The 18508-nt window shown below is 41.0% G+C and overlaps 1 protein-coding gene and 2 pseudogenes across 1 annotated transcript; all 3 read right to left on the bottom strand.

Annotated features, from left to right (window-relative positions):
- LOC121171819 (olfactory receptor 7A10-like) lies at positions 1-930 on the bottom strand. Its single transcript, XM_041003546.1, has one exon. It carries the CDS (start codon positions 925-927, stop codon positions 1-3), a length of 927 nt encoding a protein of 308 aa, XP_040859480.1. The 5' UTR covers positions 928-930.
- Positions 931-6959: 6029 nt separating this feature from the next.
- LOC121171818 lies at positions 6960-7932 on the bottom strand (annotated as a pseudogene).
- Positions 7933-12199: 4267 nt separating this feature from the next.
- On the bottom strand, positions 12200-12952 carry LOC121171817 (annotated as a pseudogene).
- Positions 12953-18508: the final 5556 nt, after the last annotated feature.

Genomic DNA, 18508 nt, shown 5'->3' with positions numbered 1-18508 from the left:
TCATTTATGGAACAACAGTCCTTTCAGTGCCCTCTTCATGTCTGTGTTCCTCAGGCTGTAGATGAAGGGGTTCAGCATGGGGGTGACTACGGTGTACATCACCGAGGCTGCTGCAGTAGAGCCTGAATCTGGGGCAGCGCTGGCACTGAGGTACACACCTAGCCCTGTCCCATAAAATAGGGAGATGGCAGAGAGGTGAGAGGCACAGGTGGAAAAGGCTTTATGCTTTCCCTTAGCTGATGAGATGGCACGGATGGAGGAGATGATTTTGTAGTAGGAATACAGGATCCCAGCCAGGGGACCAACTATAAAGAACACAGCTGCAAGATACAGCATGAGGTCATTGAGAAAGGTGTCAGAACAGGCTCTGTGGATCACCTGATTCAACTCACAGAAAAAGTGAGGGATTTCCACTTGTGTGCAGAAGCTCAGCCTCAGCACCAGTAAGCTGTGTACCAGTGAATCCAAGGCAGCTAAGACCCAGCACAGCAGAACCAGCTGCACACAGAGCTGGGGGGTCATGATGGCTATGTAGTGTAGGGGGTGACAGATGGCCAGAAGCCTGTCATAGGCCATTACAGTCAAGAGAAAGTTATCCAATCCAACAAAGAGTGTGAACAGGGACATCTGTGTGATGCAGCCCGCATAGCTGATGGCTCTGGTTTGCATTTGGATGTTCACCAGCATCTTAGGGATGGTGGTGGATGTGAAGCAGATGTCCACCATGGACAGGTTGGTGAGGAAGAAGTACATGGGCATGTGGAGGTGTTGGTCTGAGAGGATGGCCACAATGATGAGCAGGTTGCCACTGACAGTGACCAGGTACATGGAAAGGAATAACTCAAAGATGAGAGGCTGCAGTGCTGGGTCCTCTGAGAATCCCATGAGAAAGAATTCTGAAAGCTGAGTTTGGTTTCTCCTTTTCATGTGGTGCAGATCACTATCAGGAAGAAGTAATTTCAACTGAATCATAATTATGCAAAATAGGAACAACCAACAGAGAAGAAATCACAACTTCATGTTCCAATTCAGAAAGTAGATCCTGTGTTTCAAATGCCTTATTTCCTTCTGATACTTCACAATGGATCACTAAGAATTTCTTCCCACAGTAAGTCTTTTCCTAAATCATCAAAAACTTCTCACACTGCTTGTGATGTTCTTTGATTACTTGAAAAAACACCTATTTAACAGTGGTTGCAAACTCACCATGGGATTTCCAATTATATATACAAAATAGAAAGCAGGGGATGAAGCAGTTTATAATATGTATTTCCAAATATCTTAGTAATGGGATTCAATTCTCTTTATAAAGTGAACTGCAGTAAATTGGTGTAACTGGAGGCAGAAGTAATTTGGAATTTAGTAAATGACTCAATCATGTTAAGCAAAAGGGAATCAGAAAGGATCTCAAATGATCAGAACAACTCAACATGGAGCAGGTTGGAAATGTATATACAACTGAATTATTAAGACTCTGCTTGCACAACCAAATTTGGTAGATTTCATAACAGTGGGATTCAAACCCAAGATGAGTCACGGATTAGATGACAGAAAAATACAAGCTTTCACAAGTCCTCTTAAAATTGAGTAAACGTTCATCAAAATCTTTTTGAAAATACTGCTAACAAATGCATTTTTGGTGCATCTATTTTAGAAAATAGAAGGTTCGCCAACATTTAATGACATTAGCATAGATTAGGGTATTTTTGCAACATTATGGATCATTAAAACCTATGTTCTAAATACATTTTTAATTACACTGAAGTATACGCAATAACACATAAAAGAATTCCATGGCAGAAAAAAAAAAAGTGTTGACAGTGATCAATCCATGTATGTCAGAACAGTGAAGACAGGAATAAATCGGGCTCACCTGACAGCTCACCAGGAAAGTGCTGAAAAATTGCAGGAGAGAATGCGAGGGGCTGGAAACCCTGGAGTGTATCCAACTCACAGATGATGTAATGACTTTTGAGCAGGTGTCTTTGATGGAGCTCTTTTTACTGCATCAATAAGACAACATTGAGTCATGTGAGAGTGAAGTATGAGACAAGACAAAAGACTGTTAGATGTGTGTTCCAGCAGCTGCTACTCAAAGGATTTTCATGCAAGCATTTTCTCTTCCATGGCCATTTCCTGTCAATACTGGGAGAGTTAGATACATCCCTTCTTAACAATCAGAATGGGCAGAGTTGTAACTCAGTCTGCCGAGGCTATACCAGGGCCAGTAGTTAGTCATCACCCCTCCTTGAGCCACCTTTGAGTGGTGAATAACCAAGCTCTGTAACACTACACAACTGACATGACCTCACTCCAGCACATGTCCCTCCACACAGAAAATTCTTTCTCTACACCCCCAGATCTCCAAATGCTGCAAAGTTGATATATGTGATTGAGAAACCAATACCAAAAATTGTCTAATAGAATTGATCTTTTCTTGCTCTCATTTCTTCATTAGTAATGCTTGTTGCCCTAGGACATTCAACGTTTTCCTTTCCTTTGAATCAATGACAAGTACATTCAATAGTTAAGTATATCAGTGAGCAACCCCAGACCTATGCCAGGTTTTAGCTACATTAGTCCAGTTCTAGGTTAACTCCATGAAAAGCGCTCTGTGTCCACAGATTGGGACCCCTTCTGCAATGTCTGCCAGGCTCACCTGCATGGCAACTTTATGACTCTGTATGAATGCCCAAATTCCTCCCTGGATGGTGCATGCCACAGACTGAAGCTCCTTCCCAGCTACAGCACAGAGTAGGAGGGAAGCTCTGGTCCCTAAACCAGACTCAAGACCCCAAATGCAACAAGCAGGCTGCTTCTAGCCCAGGTTGTGCAGTCTGAGAGAGCACAGCAGAGGAGCTACTTACAGCTCCTGGCACCTGCTCATTAGGCAGCTCCCTGAACTCCAAGCACCTGCTGGCCCTGAGGGAATCTGACCATGACACAAAGCCATTTTCTTGCAGGTGTTTCCCAAGAGACCATGTTGGACTCAGGTGAATCCTCTTTCTCCTGCTAGGTAATCTCTGTTACAAAGAAATTTTACTGGATTTATGTATAGATATTTTATGTTTTATTAAGTACTGGTAAATGCTTTTTGAAAACTTACACAAAGTTTCTCACCCTATAGAAACCTCATGGGAAGAATTTACAACAAGGACAGGTTTATGATAATTTATTATCCTATGAGGAATAGTAACATTTCTCAGAACACCAATGAAGAAACAGGTGTTCTCACAGTGTTTTTTAAAGATTTATTTATTTATTTTATAGGAAAGGCGGATGTTCAGAGAGGAGAAGAGACAAGAGGAAAATCTTCCATCTGATACTTCACTCCCCAAGCAGCCAAAACAGCTGGAGCTGAGTCAATCCGAAGCCAGGAGCTCCTCCGGGTCTCCCACAAGGGTGCAGGGTCCCAAGGCTTTGGGCCATTCTCAACTGCTTTCCCAGGTCACACACAGGGATCTGGATGGGAAGCGGGGCTGCTCTGATTAGAATAGGTAAATACACAAGAACCCCAGACACTCCTGGAGGTGCTAGCTAGGTTACTTCTGCTCCTGCTTGAGCACAGGGAAAGCTGTGTGTGTCCACAGTCTGGGACCCCTCTGAAGTTCATCCAGACTTACCTGTAGGGGAACTGTGGGAGGACATGATGGTGTAGATGCCCAAATGCCTCCCTGGATGGTGGATGCTGGAGACTGAAGCTCTGTCCTAGGCACAGCACAGGGAAGGAGGGAAGCACTCATTTCTGAGCCAAACTCAGACCCCAAATGCAACAACTAGACTGCTTCTAGTCCACAGTCAGAGGGACCACAGCAGAGGAGCTACTTATAGCTCCTGGCACCTGCTCATTAGACAGCTCCCTGACCTCTAAGCACCAGCAGGTCCCTGGCACTTTTGGAAGGACAGAAAGCAGGAGTTTCCCAAGAAATCATGATGGAAAGCAGGTGAATGCTGTTTCAGGCAAAACCTCTTTCTGTTTCTCCAGCTCTGTGTCAATCACAAAGGGCTGCCATTTAGCACCTCACCTTGTAACGTTTTACTTAGTAAGACAACCCAATTTCCAAAGACAATTATGTGTTTACCTTAGTATGTTGTGATTGATGCCGAATACAAATTAATGTAGAAATGGAAAGAGCTTCTTGAGATTTGATGGTTGTTTCTACTCTTAGGAAACTATGATTTCTCTAATTTTTCACTTGTATATGATGGTTAGTTGTGCACTAATTGTGACTATAGAGGAGAGGAGGATGCACTTTTTAAAATATTAAAGAAGAAAGGAAAGGTAGGATTAGGTGATTTAGCTAGGGAAAGAATAGAGGGAAACCATGATGTCGTCCATACAATTGCATCTACAAAATGTAATGAAAATTTAGGAGTTAAAAACCAAAACTATTCAATTTATATTAGTTAGCAGAGAAATTTATTTTTTTGGTTAAAATAAACAGGAAAATTTGCACATCACCTAAAATTCATAATTGTTTTCTTCTTTATATGGGTTAAATTAGATTAGACACAAGAAGATAAAACAAACTGAGGGATAAATACCTCAAGTGGAAAGGTATATCTACGCAGCTAGTACAAATAGAATAAAGCCTAATAATTATTCTCGGCCCTGAGACAAGGTTAAGTTCTTATGAATGTATTCATATAGACTACATTTCACACACATATACATACACACAAACAAGGGCACTTCAGAAAATTCATGTAAAAGTGAAATTTCATGGTTGGTTTCTTTTGGCCTGTATTGTAATATTACCCTCCCACACGGCAGCACCTGTTTAAGCCCTAGCTGCTTTACCACTATCCAACTCTCAGCCAGTGCATATGGGAGGCAGCCAGAGTTCTATCCAAGACCTTGAGCACTCCGTGTGAGAGACACAGATATAAATCATGTTCCTGAATTCAGCCCTCAGCCAAGGAGACCTTTTGGGGAATGAACCAGCATAATTAGAATGTCATCTCTGTCTGCCTGCATCTCCCTCTCTCTTGGTCACTCTGCATCGAATCCACAACTAAATCAGTTCACTTAGCTCAGAGGTGGACATGGCACTTGCATTGATGCTGTTCAGCAATACGCCATGGCAAATGTCACAGTTCCAATACAGGCTGGAGGAAGAGACCACATCTCAGGAGACACATTCAGAAAGACTGTCACCACAGCCACACAGAGTTCACCTTGAATGAACTTCAGACACGTGACCAAAGATGCATCACTGACTTCAGAACCAGCAGAGCTTGATCTTCAGCATGATTTTTGACTGCAGGATGCCACTCTATCACAAGTTAGCACCTCACACAGTTTTGGGACTGCTCTTTTTGTAGCTAAGGATACCATATACATTAACAAAAGTGAACAGAACAGGGTTGTGATAGTCTGGTGATCTTTATTTGTGGCATTGGTTCCAATCATGGAAGGTATTATTTACAAACGATGTGTTGCTCACATTCAATTCCATTCTGCAGTTACAAAGTCATGACATGGAGACTGCCTTCTGGGGAATCAGAATTCATTGGGGAGACACCTGCATAGGAGCAAGAACATGCAAGACCCTGACAGAAACGAATGGAGCAGTGCTCAGTTTCTGCATGTGCTGATGTTGATGGAGAGATCCCTGAGCCTGAAGGGCAGTGGAATTGATGGTGTCCAAGTGATTCCCTCACGTGCCACATTTCGCCTCTGGAATGGTTAAGCCAAATGCAAAAATTGATGGATATTCCCTTCATTACAGGTAATGAGTCAAAGTCAGAGATATCTCAGGAACGTTCCAAGCAAAAGTGGGAAGAAAATTCAAGGAAAAAGCATGTTCACCAACCACTGACTCAATCACAGACCCCTACACGTGGACAACAAGGCCCTTTCAGCACAAAGTACTTGAACACAGCAGAGCAGAATACTATCTCACACAAGCTACCTGGGATGGAAAATTGTTCTTCCTTGATTGATGGTGTTTCTAATTCTTACATTTTAAAGATGATCTCTTTAGCTGGGACCCTCCTTGGAGATGAGAGTGTAATTAGGATATTTGCAGTAACAGAGTCTCATTATTTTAAGTGACCTGTGTCAGACCCTGTGATTCACACTCTGGTTCCCAAAGCAGGAGCCTAGACAAGAAGGACCAGTTGGTTCTATGCCAAAGTCTATGCTTCCTGGGGGATGGAGCACATGCTGGATTGATGGGCAATAATGAGAGTTCAGTTTTACCCTAAAATTGCATAAATGGTTTCCTATGTAACAGAAGCTGTCCAAACAGCTAACAAACAGCATTCAAAACTTTTATCACCATTGCTCTTAAATATATGTTATCTGAAAAATAAGCTAAAGCTCAGAATGAGAACATTAAATAGTGTCATTATATGTTGTTGTGCTAATTAAGATTCCTTACAACAGTTAATGTGGACTGCAGGTGCAAAGTAATACCACCAGACCATCAAAAATAAGCTGTTTTTGCAATAAATTTGGTGCAACATGAAGCCATGATGCAGACTGAAACATGTCAGCCTCAAAAGAAAAAAAATGCATGTGTTACTTTAGGGCGCTAAATATGTATAGTAATGAAGTGTACAAATAGGATACATGCTGTAAAAATATACATGGAAATAAAATTGTTTAGGACATACACTAGCTGCTCATTCACATTCATTTCTTCATGAAATTCTGAGTCCTCTTGCATTTATAGAATGATGCTGACCACAAACATGTGAAGATATAAAAATGAAAAAGAATCTGTGTTGAGCTACCAGAGATAAGACACAGGGGCATGCAACAGAACAGGTATCTGCAGTTTCCACTGAAGAACTAAAATTAAGAAAATATAAATAATAAAATATGACAGCTAATACAGGGAACAGACTAGGCAAGCTCTGCTTCCTGCTCTGATTAATGCATCATAGTGTCTGACCTGAGGCTTGAGACATGAACTCATTGACATTGGTCAATCCTAACACCGTGGGTTCCACTAGAGTTTATAGACCAAGAGTCTTATCAGAGCCTTTTTCATGTCTGTGTTCCTTAGGCTGTAGATGAAGGGGTTCAGCCTGGGGGTGACCACCATGTGCATCACTGAGGCCAGGGAAGTGGAATGTGAGTTATGAGTAATAGAAGAACTAAGGTAGACACCTAGACCCGTGCCATAAAATAGAGAGAGGGTCAAGAGGTGAGAGGCACAGGTGGAAAATGCTTTATACTTGCCCTGAGCTGATGAGATGGAATAGATCAAGGAGATGATGTTGTAGTAGGAATACAGGATCCCAGCCAGGGCAACAATGGCTAGCAGCATAGGTACGATATATGTAGCCACATCCTTAAGAAAAGTGTTCCAGCAGGCAAGCCGGGCCACCTCATTCAGTTCACAGAAAAAGTGATGAATTTCCACATGCAGACAAAAGGATAGATGCAGCACCATTAAACTTTGCAACAGGGCATGCAGGAGACTGATGGCCCAACACAACAGGAGTGGGTAACACAGAACCAGATGTTCATGATGACCTGGTAGTGCAGTGGGTGACAGATGGCCACAAAGCAATCATAGGCAATCACAGCCAATATAAAATTGTCCATTTCTGCAAAAAGCAGGAAGAAGAACATCTGTGTGATACAGTCTGCATAGCTCATGGCTCTGCTGTGTGTCTGGATGTTGACCAGCATCTTGGGGATGGTGGTGGAGTTGAAGCAGATGTCCACCAAGGACAGGTTAGCAAGGAAGAAGTACATGGGTTTGTGGAGGTCTTGGTCAGTGAGAATAGCCTGCATGATGAGCAGGTTTCCCCTGACAGTGACCAGGTACATGGAGAGGAACAGCCAAAGATGAGAGGCTGCGGTGCTGAGTCCTCTGAGAATCCCATGAGAAAGAATTCTGAAAGCTGAGATTGGTTTCTTATTTTTGTGTGGTGCATTTTACTACCACGAGAATGTATTTGAATCTGAGTCATATTCATACAAGGTAGATGTAACAACCAAAGCAGAGATCCAAACTTCATGTTTTCTCATTCAGAATGTAGCTCTCACATTTAGAGATGACTCAATTCCATTTTGATCCTTTCCAGTGAAATTACTTTCCACCCTCAGTGCTTCACTAAAACATCAAATATTCCTCACATTTAATCAGATACTGTTTGACCACTTGAGAAGTATTTATTCATCACTGGTCACAAACTCACCACTGATTTTCAATTAAATGAATGATCAAGAACAGAGGGGAAGGTGCAGTGTTTAATATGTTGTTCCAAATGCCTGAAGAAATAATAAGATTTATTCTGATTTTGAATGATAAGTTATCTCCATTCAAATGGCGCAACCAAAATCAGAACAGATATGACTTAAAGTAGATGATTCAATCATGCAAAGCAAAGAGGAATCTATAGGTTGTTGAATGATAAGAGCAAGTCAACATGCAGCTTGGTTGCAAATATGCATAAAGGTAACTTACTAAGATTATCTTTAGAGAATAACTTTTTAGACTTTCTAACAATGACGTCGAACCTAGGATGAGTTAACAATATTGACAAACAGAAACTTTCACAAGTTCTCTTAAACTTAACTAATAGCATATATCATGATGTCTCTGAAATGCAGCTAACAGATGCACTTATTTCTGTTCATATTGTTTGCAAAATATAGAATTCCCTGGTTTTTGATAAACTTTTCTAATTACAGATTAAGTCATTTTTTTTTGCACAAGACATTTTGAACCAAAGCGACCTATCTTCTAAGTACATTTTTCATTGCACTGAACTACAATCAAGTGCACACCAAAGGTTTCCATGGTCAATCTTTTTAGGTAAAAGACAATGAAGTGAAGAATAAAACTCTCACCTGACAGCACAATAGGAAAACGATGAAATTGCAGGAGAAAATCCAAGTGACAACTGGCAGAACTAGAAGTGAATCATGCCAGGAAGAATTGCAGCAGTCCCTGGCAGGTGCAAGATCTGGTGCTGGGAAATTTCTTGCAGAGGAAGAGTGCACACTTCCCCAATATGTGATACTTATGCAGGGCCATACCATCTATCAGTATGTGAGTATTTTGGTTGGGGTACCAGAAAATCCACTGCCTATTGCCTATTGTAAGTAATCGATTTATGCTATCTCTGACTTGGCCAGTGTACAAAAGAGTCAAGTCTGAGGTCATCACAGGTGAAATTTTTGGGGGCCTCTCCATGTGGATAATGGGACTCTGACCCTAAAGTGCATGTGTTGGAACTGTTTCTCCTCAGTTGTTTATGCCTGGGTAGGGGAAATCATATGAGACATAACAGGCAGCTCATCTGGGTCAACCCAAAATGCTAAGTATGTCATTAGAGGTTGGCTCCTGCAAGCAACAGTTGTTGCTGTGGCCTATTCCAGACTGGCCTGCATCCAGACCAGCGCATATGGATGCCGCCAGGTGCTGTAGTCTTGCCCAACCTAGTCCACCTATAACCCTGCATCAAAAACTAACTGGTTGGAATTACAACCCAGCAAGTGAGTCCAAAGAGGCTGGGTATGGCTTCTCGCCTTTTTTCCCCACCCCCTGAAACATAAAGGAGAAATAGAAAATTCAAAAACAAAGATCACACTCACTTTTCCCTAATATTTGTCCTTCCTTCTCTAATCAACAAGTTTACATTAAGCAAAAATAAAATTAATTATTAAAAATTAAGGCTATAAACAGAACAGGTATCATATATTTCATAAATAAAAATCTAACAAATCTGTCATATATTGCTGCCTCAATCTCTACTTCCTTCTTTCTTTAATTTTTTTTCAAAGATTTATTTTTATTATTTTTTTATTGGAAAGGCGGATATACAGAGAGGACAGACAGAGAGGAAGATCTTCCGTCCGATGATTCACTCCCCAAGTGAGCGCAACAGCCGATGCTATGCTGATCAGAAGCCAGGAGACTCTTCTGGGTCTCGAACGTGGGTGCAGTGTCCCAAAGTATTGGGCCATCCTCGACTGCTTCCCCAGGCCACAGGCAGGGAGCTGGAAGGGAAGCGGGGCTGCTGGGATAGAACCGGTGCCCATATGGGATCCCGGGCGTGTAAGGCGAGGACTTAACCACTTGAGCCACCGCGCCGGGCTCCTTTCTTTAATTTTTAACGGTAATGTAAGTCCAACTATATGATTATAGCCACAATGACAAGTAAAAAGCAGAAAGACTACTGCTGTACCAGAGTATAGACAAGCAGTATAATTTATTGACGATAAAATAAACAATACACAAGGTGCCAGTTTCATTGTTTTTTATTTTATTTGTGATGATGTTTACATAGTCAATCAGGGAGGAGAGGGTTGAGGATTAGGGAGTAGTGGTGAGACCCTTGTTTACACATTTTCTTCTTCTCCCTGCAGATGGAGGAGAGGCAGATACAAGAGGAGAAGCCATGCCCAGCTTCCCAACTACCACATTACCCCGGGGGTGGTGGAACTGCCACCCAATGTCATCCCAGGGTCCCCATTGTGGAGTATTTTCTGAGGCTTCTGTTCCTTTGTTTTTGATATTTCTGAGATGGTGCTTGCAATTCTGCTCCAAGGATGAGGAAAACTTTCTGAGCTCGAATGGTTGTCATAGTCCACCTCTGAGTCTCCTTTTGTGCAGAAATTTGCTGTCAAGTTGTACTGGGGTAGTTGATCAGTTCGTTCTGCCCAGTGGGTGCTGAACAAGAAAAGCTCAGCTTTCATGTACCACAGAGGGAAGAGCTACTCAGAACAATTACATCAAAAACTGCCATTGGATCAGCCTTATAGGTGTGGTTCCCTTGTTTGTCAGAATGTGCAGTAGACTGGTCGCCAGTTTCATTCTTGCACATTGTGGCTTTCTGTGAGGGCTGTATATTAACATCACATATTAAAAAGCATTATATATATTATACATATATATAACATATTATGTATTATATCTATTATATATTATGTTTTATATATGTATATATGATATATAATAGACACTATATTATATTGATGTAACTATATATTAATATATAATAATATATAATAAAATAATATATAATAATATGTAATGCATGCTATATAATATATGTAAGCTATATACATTATATATTATATAATATAGCATTATATATTATATATATATATCCTACTAATATGGATTAATTAGAATGTGCAAACAGCTTACTAGAATCTTTTTTATCTGAAAACTACACTAACAGCTAAAAACAGGGAATAGTGTCACATGATGTTATTCCACAAAAAATCACATCATGAGAAATGTGGATGCTTCAATTCTGCACACTTTACCTCCCACAATTCAGGAGCATGTGTAATTGTTTTGCTAATTAACATTCCGTCAACAGATATCTGGTATACATATAAAATAGATTCGAGCCAGCAACTAAAAGAATGAAATCTTACAATTTTTTATTAAAGATTTTAATTTATTTATTGTAAAGTCAGATATACAGAGAGGAGGAGAGGCACAGAGGAAGATCTTCTATCTGATGATTCACTCCGCACGTGACTGTAATGCCCAACGCTATGCCTATCCGAAGCTAGGTACCAGGAACCTCTTCCGGGTCTCCCATGCGGGTACAAGGTCCCAAAGCATTGGGCCATCCTCGACTGCTTTTCCAGGCCACAAGCAGGAAGCTTGATGGGAAGTGGAGCTGCCGGGACTAGAACCAGTGCCCATATGGGATACCAGGGCGTTCAAGGTGAGGATTTTAGCAGCTAGGCCATGCTGCCAGGCCTGAAATTTTACATTTTTGCAATAAATTTGGTGCAACTTGAAACATTATGGAAACTGAAATAGGTCAGTTGCACAAATGGCAAATTTATATGGTTGTTAAAATACTACAAAATATAACCATGAAAAGTAAAAGTACTATATACACTGTAAAAATACACACGGGGATAAATGCTGTTTAGCACATAGCATGACTCCTCATGCATTTTTCTTTCTGCATAAAATTTTAGATCACTTTTATTTGTGGAACAATGATTATACTAAATGTGGGAGAAAAGGAAAAGTCAGAAAGAAATTATGTGCTGGCAGTAATAACACACAATGAATGAAATGATCATTCATTTGCCTTGTACACATCGGAGTTAATGATTAAAAAGTGATTAAAGAAAGACAGTGAGCAGAATAAGCAAGCTCTGCTTCCTCCTCTGATAAATGCATTGTGGTGTCTGATTCTGAGACCTGCGACATGAAGTCATTGACACTGCTCAGTCCCAACACCAGGGGTTCCACTATCATTTAGGGAGCAACATTCCTTTCAGAGCCTTCTTCACATCTGTGTTCCTCAGGCTGTAGATGAAGAGGTTCAGCATGGGAGTGACCACAGTGTACATCACTGAGGCTGCTGCAGTTGAGGCTGAACTTGGGGCTGCACTGGCACTGAGGCACACACCTATGCTTGTGCCATAAAATAGAGAAAGGGTCAGGAGATGAGAGTCACAGGTGGAAAAGGCTTTATGCTTTCCCTGAGTTGATGAGATGGCATGGATAGAGGAGGAAATATTAAAGTAAAAGTATAGGATCCCAGCCAAGGGACCTCCTGCCAGCAGCACAGCTCCAAAGTACAAAAGGGGGTCATTGAGAAAGGTGTCAGAAGGGACTCTGTGGACCACATGATTAAACTCACAGAAGAAGTGGGGGATTTCCATGTGGGTGTTGAATCTCAGTCTCAGCACCAGTAAGATGTTTAACAAGGCATGCAGGACACCAATGGCCCAGCACAGCGGAGCCAGCTGCGCACTGGGCCAGCACATCATTATGACCGTGTAGTGCAGTGGATGACAGATGACCACAAACCGGTCATAGGCTATTACAGCCTGCAGAAATTCATCTAATGTTCCAAAGATTATGAAGAAGAACATCTGAGTGATGCAGCCTGCATAGCTGATGGCTTGGCTCTGCGTCTGTATGTTCACCAGCATCTTGGGGATGGTGGTGTAGGGGAATCAGATGTCAAAGAAGGACAGGTTGGCAAGGAAGAAGTACATGGGTGTGTGGAGGTGTGGGTCTTGAGGATGGCCAGGACGATGACCAGCTTCCCACTGACAGTGACCAGGTACATGGAGAGGAACAACCCAAAGATGAGAAGATGTAAGGCTGGGTTTTCTGAGAGTCCTAGGAGGAAGAATTCTGCAAGCTGCATTTGCTTTATCAGTTTCTTTTTTTTTTACCTTTTATTATTATTATTATCATTTTATGATACAATTCCATAGGATCCTGAAATTTCCCTTATCCCCTCCCCAATTCCTTCCCCCCACCTAGTTCCTCTATATCATTATTAAAATATAGTTCTTCATACACAGTCATATGTCCATCATTGCAGGCATGGACAATGGCAGAGAGTCCAGAATACTATTGTCAAGGTATAGTGAATAGTTTCATTGTGAGTCCATCTTTGTCTGGAAGCAGAAATGATACTACACTGCATCCTCACATCTGGATGTTAGTCTCTATTTTACACCTACTGTACATCCCCTTAAATGAAAAGTCGTAATACAAAATCAGCAATAGAAAGAAAAATAGAAGTTTACAATGCCATGAAGTTAAAGGATATGTTATTAGATAGGACAGTCTCCAATACACAGCTACTATACATCCCCTTAAATGAAGAGCCATAAAACAAAATCAGCATCAGGAAGAAAAAAGAAATTATCAACACCATAAAAGTTAAGTAACATGCCACTAAATGACTAACTTGTAGCTGAAGAAATGAAAATCAAGAACCTTCTTGAAGAAAATGATGCCACTGCATGATCTATGAGTCACTGAATAATTAAATCAGAGGAAAGTATTTTGAAGAGATGAAACTAACCAAAAACATCAAACCCCATGTGATATAGTTTCTGCTGATTTTTGTTGGTGAAGTGTGTCTCTTCTAGACAATAAATAGCTGTTGTTTTGTTTCTTAATTCAGTATACTAATCTATGATGTTTGATTGAGATTAAGCCATTTAAATTCCGAGTTTAATATGTATGCGTGGTACTTTGGTCCTGTAATTTTAGGAATGGGTTGTTCACTGGTTTGGTCTTCTTTTGTAATTTTACTGAGATGGTCTTTGCATTTGCCTTTGGTTTTGGTAGGTGCTATTTCTCTTCTCTGTCAAGAGAACATCTTGAAGTATCATTTGTAGAGCAGGTTTGGAAGAGGCAAATTCTTTTAGCTTTCCTTTACTGTGGAAGGATTTTATTTCATTTTCAAAGATGAAAGAAAGTTTTGCTGGTTATGTTACCTAGGCTGACAATTTTTTTTTTTCTTTTAGAATCTGGAATATGTCACTCCATTCTCTTCTTGCCCTGTAGAGTTTCCTGTGAGAGATCTCCTGTGAGTTTAATTGGCATTCCTTTATATGTCAATTGATTTTTTTCACAGACACAATTAAGGATGTTTTTTTCTTATGTTCAACTGAGAGCTTGATGATCCTCTGTCTTGGTGAAGATCGTTTTTGATCAAGCCTGTTGGGAGTTCTGTGCCCCTCCCAATTCTATCTCCAGATCAGGGAAATTTTCCTTGATTATTTCATTAAACACATTTGCAAACTCAGCTTCTCTTTCTGCACCTTCTGGGACTCCCATAACTCTTATATTTGGCCACTTAATAATGTCTTTCAATTTTTGAATACTTTTTTTGCCCGATCCAGCTCTGCTTCCAGCTTTTTGTTTGCTTTCCCCTGGTAACAGGAAATATCTTCCACTTCTGAGATTCTTTGTTCTGCTTGCTTCATTCTATTTTGGAGACTCACCATTGTACTTGTAATTTGCACAACTGTGTTCTTAATTTCTCATATATCAGCCTTGATTTGATACATTGCTTCCTTAAATTATTTGAACTCTTGCATGAGCTTCTCTTTTTTATCAGAAGCTTTAAAATGAGTTTTGTGAATTCTGTATGCCCCATTTTCTCAATGTCTTCCTCAGTGAGTTGTGAGGTTGGCATAGAGTTTTGCTCCTTTGCAGGGGAGTTTTCAGTAATATTCATTTAGCCTTTGTCTCTTCTGTTGCTTTTGGTCATTGTACTTCTTGTTAGCAGAGTTCTCCTTGGGACAGGTTTCTAACCTGTGTCCCCCACAGGTCTACAATGTCATTTTACTTATTGCAGTTGCTACACAACTTTTTGATTTTAGCCACTTGTAGCACAACCTCCAGCGAGTTTCCAGGTCTGGGTTCTTATGTTAGATTTCCACTGTGGTCTCCACAGCCCTGACTTCTGGCTCACCACTCTCCACCTCCTGTGATACCATGCTGAGGGTGCATCATCGTCTCTGCAACCTTTCTCCCACTTCCAGTTGCAGCAGATACCCAGTATTAGAGAGACACCAGGTATCTTATCTAGTTAGGTTGTTGGTGGCTTTGATTTTGCCAGAACCTGTTGGACGTTAAGTTTGGGTGCCACACAGACCTATTTTGACCAGTACGATGTCACAGTCGGTATCACTTTCCTGCGGGACCAGTGCAATCCACGTACCTCAGTGAGTTCTCATGAGCTCAGCACATGCGCAGTTCACTGTTGTCCCCTGCAGTCCTAAAGCTATTGCCACAGTGTACAAAATGGTGCCTGGTGTACCACTATTAGAGTTCTTGATCTGCTGGCCATCAGGTCTCAGGGCTACCCAGACCTGTCTTGGGTGGAACCTGTAGAATGCCACGTTGCTGCAGTTCACTGAGTCAGAAATGAGTTCACTCCCAGTCAGCGTGTGCTCGGTTCTTTCCCTTGCCTTAGTCTCATTGTGCAAAATGGCACCCAGTTCAGCTCTAGGGGGCTGACTGGGCTATGAAATCCATCCTGTTCTCACACTGTCCATCTCAGATCTGCTGTTCTGTCTCTGCTCCTGTTCAAATCAAACGGACCAGCAGGATGGAGAGTTTTTTTGTCTGGGTGCACCTTCCAAGCTCCCAGTGAAAGTTCCTTCCCGCCTGGTTGCAGTTGGAGTTCTGGCTGCTGGTCAAGTTCAGATTGCTGTTAGCTGAGTGCCACTGGAGTATCAGCCACTGCAATACCACATAGTGTCTGTTGCTTTACTGTGTCTGTCAGTCTCTAGGTACCCCTCTACTGTTGTTCTGTCCTCTCCTATTTTCTGGAATATATCCTCTCTGCTTCATTCTGAATAAATGTTTTCCCGTCCGTTTAAACCTGTCCTTACCCTATTCCGCCATCTTGAATCCCTGCTTTATCAGTTTCATGTAGTGCAGTTCACTATCATTAAAAATTAGTTTAACTAGAATAATATTCATTCACAATAGACTAAAACAACAGAGCTGATATTCAAAATACATGTTTTCCCTTCAGTATGTGCCTTGTGCTTTTCAACATGGCTCAGGTCCAATATGTTTCTTCACAGTGGGATCGCTGAATTTGAATGCAGTCCTACTCTCAATTCTTCCCTTAAGCATCAAATACATCTTGTGTTTAATGCAGTTTCCTTGATCAGTTTAGAACCATCTTTTCCTGGGTGGTTACAAGCTCTCCATTGAATTTCCAATTCCATATATGAACTAGAAACCAGGGGAAGATGTGTGGTTCCATGGATCTTAAGTGATTATGGGATTCAGTTTTGCATATGAAAATAAAGTGATCTTCCACCGCACGGTGTAACTGAAGTCAGAAGTGCTATGACTTTGAGTGAATGACTCAATCATACTAAACAAAGAGTAATCACCAAGCATGTCAAATGATAAGAGCAGCTTAACTTGAAGCATGTTGGCAAGAAATATATATCTGAATTCTTTACACACTTTGGACAACCAAATTTTAGTAAAATTAATAATAATTTGGTTTGAACCCAGGATGTATTTATGATTTTGATAACAGAAAAATATAAGCTTTTACATGTCCCCTTAAATTTTACTGAAAAGATCCACCAAAATAAATGGGAAATGCATCTAACAGATACATTACTTTTGTGCATGGCTTTGCAAAAGAGAGAGTTCTCCAAATGTTGATGATCTCTCCTAAGTATGGATCAAGATTTAAGTATATAAGTATGGATCTGATACAAGTATATTTTTGTGTAAATATAATTCAGCATATCAACTTACTTTCTAAATACATTTTTTCATACCACTGAAGTACACTCAAGTACACAGCAAAGGACTGAATGGCAGAAAATAAGCTATTGACAATGACTAATCTTTGTAGGTTAAGAAGACAATAAGGGAGAAATAAAACTCTCTCACCTGGTTGCACATCAGGAAAGCACTGAAAGTGTAAGAGAAAAGACAAGTGGCTGGAAGCCATCGTGTGTATGCAACAAATGATGTAATGACTATGATGCAGGTGTCTTTGAAAGAATCCATCTTACTACATTAATAAGTTAACATTAAGTCATGTGAGAGCAGTGTGTGAGAGAAGACAGAAGACCCTGACACATGAGTGTTCCAGTAACTGCTACCATCAGGATTTTCATACAAGCTTTTACTCTCTGCTGGCCATTTCCTGTCAACACTAGCATAGTCTGTTGCATTCCTCCTTAATTAACAATTTAAATTCCTAGAATGGTGTTCCAGAGGTTATCCCAGGGTTATTCCAGGGCCAGGGGTTGTGATCATCATCTTTAATCAGTTTCATGTGGTAAGTAACCAAGCTCCTTTGCACTGGAAAGGAGATATGACTTCACTCTGCCACATGTTCCTCCACGTGGAAAATTCCTCCTCTACTGCCCCAGATCTCCAAATGCAGCAAAGTTGGCTATAGGCACCCTAGGCAACTTTCATCGCCCATTGTCTATTAGAATTAATCTTTCCATAACTTCTTTTGCATAACAGCAATGCTCATTGCCCTATGACATTCAACATTTTCGTCTCCTATGATAAGTACTAAAAATGCATTCATTAGTTAAATACAAAAGAACTCCAGACCTTCCTGGAGGTGCTGGCTAGATTAATTCATTTCTTGTTTAATCCTAGGGAAAGCTGTCTGTGTCCACAGACTGGGACCCTTCTAGTTATGACTGCCAGGCTCACGTGCATGGGAAATGTGGGTGGAAAGTATTTATGGATGCCCAAATTCCTCCCTGGATGATGGATGCTGCAGACTGAAGCTCTGTCCCAGACACAGAGGAGGGAAGGAGGGAAGCACTGGTCCCTGAGCCAGACTCATGACCCCAAATGCAACAACCAAGCTTCTTCCAGCCCAAGGTTGCACAGTCTGAGGGACCACAGCAGAGGAGCTACTTACAGCTCCTGGCACCTGCTCATTAGGCAGCTCCCTGACTTTTAAGCACCTGCTGGCCCTGGGACACTGGCAATGACAAAATGCCGTGTTCTTGCAGGTGTTTGCCAAGAGACCATGATGGACTCAGGTGAATCCTCTTTTCTCTTTATCACGTACTGTGGCAATCACAAACAGCATTCAGTGTCTCACCTTAAAATGCTTTGCTTAGTGAAACAAGTCAGTTCCCAAAGGCAATCAGAATGTCTTTCTCCTAGTTAATGTTGAATACAAAAATATTTTAGAAATGGAAAGAGCGTCCTGAAATTTGATTGTTGTTTCTACCCCAGGGACACTGATTTCTCTCCATTTTTACTTGTTAAATTTGATGGTTAGTTTT

This window comes from Ochotona curzoniae, unplaced genomic scaffold (assembly GCF_017591425.1).
Source record: "Ochotona curzoniae isolate NIBS_2020 unplaced genomic scaffold, NIBS_Ocur_1.0 scaffold_274, whole genome shotgun sequence".
NCBI lineage: Eukaryota > Metazoa > Chordata > Mammalia > Lagomorpha > Ochotonidae > Ochotona > Ochotona curzoniae.
Note: the sequence above shows the minus strand (reverse complement) of the source record. Positions and strands in the feature narration are given on the sequence as shown.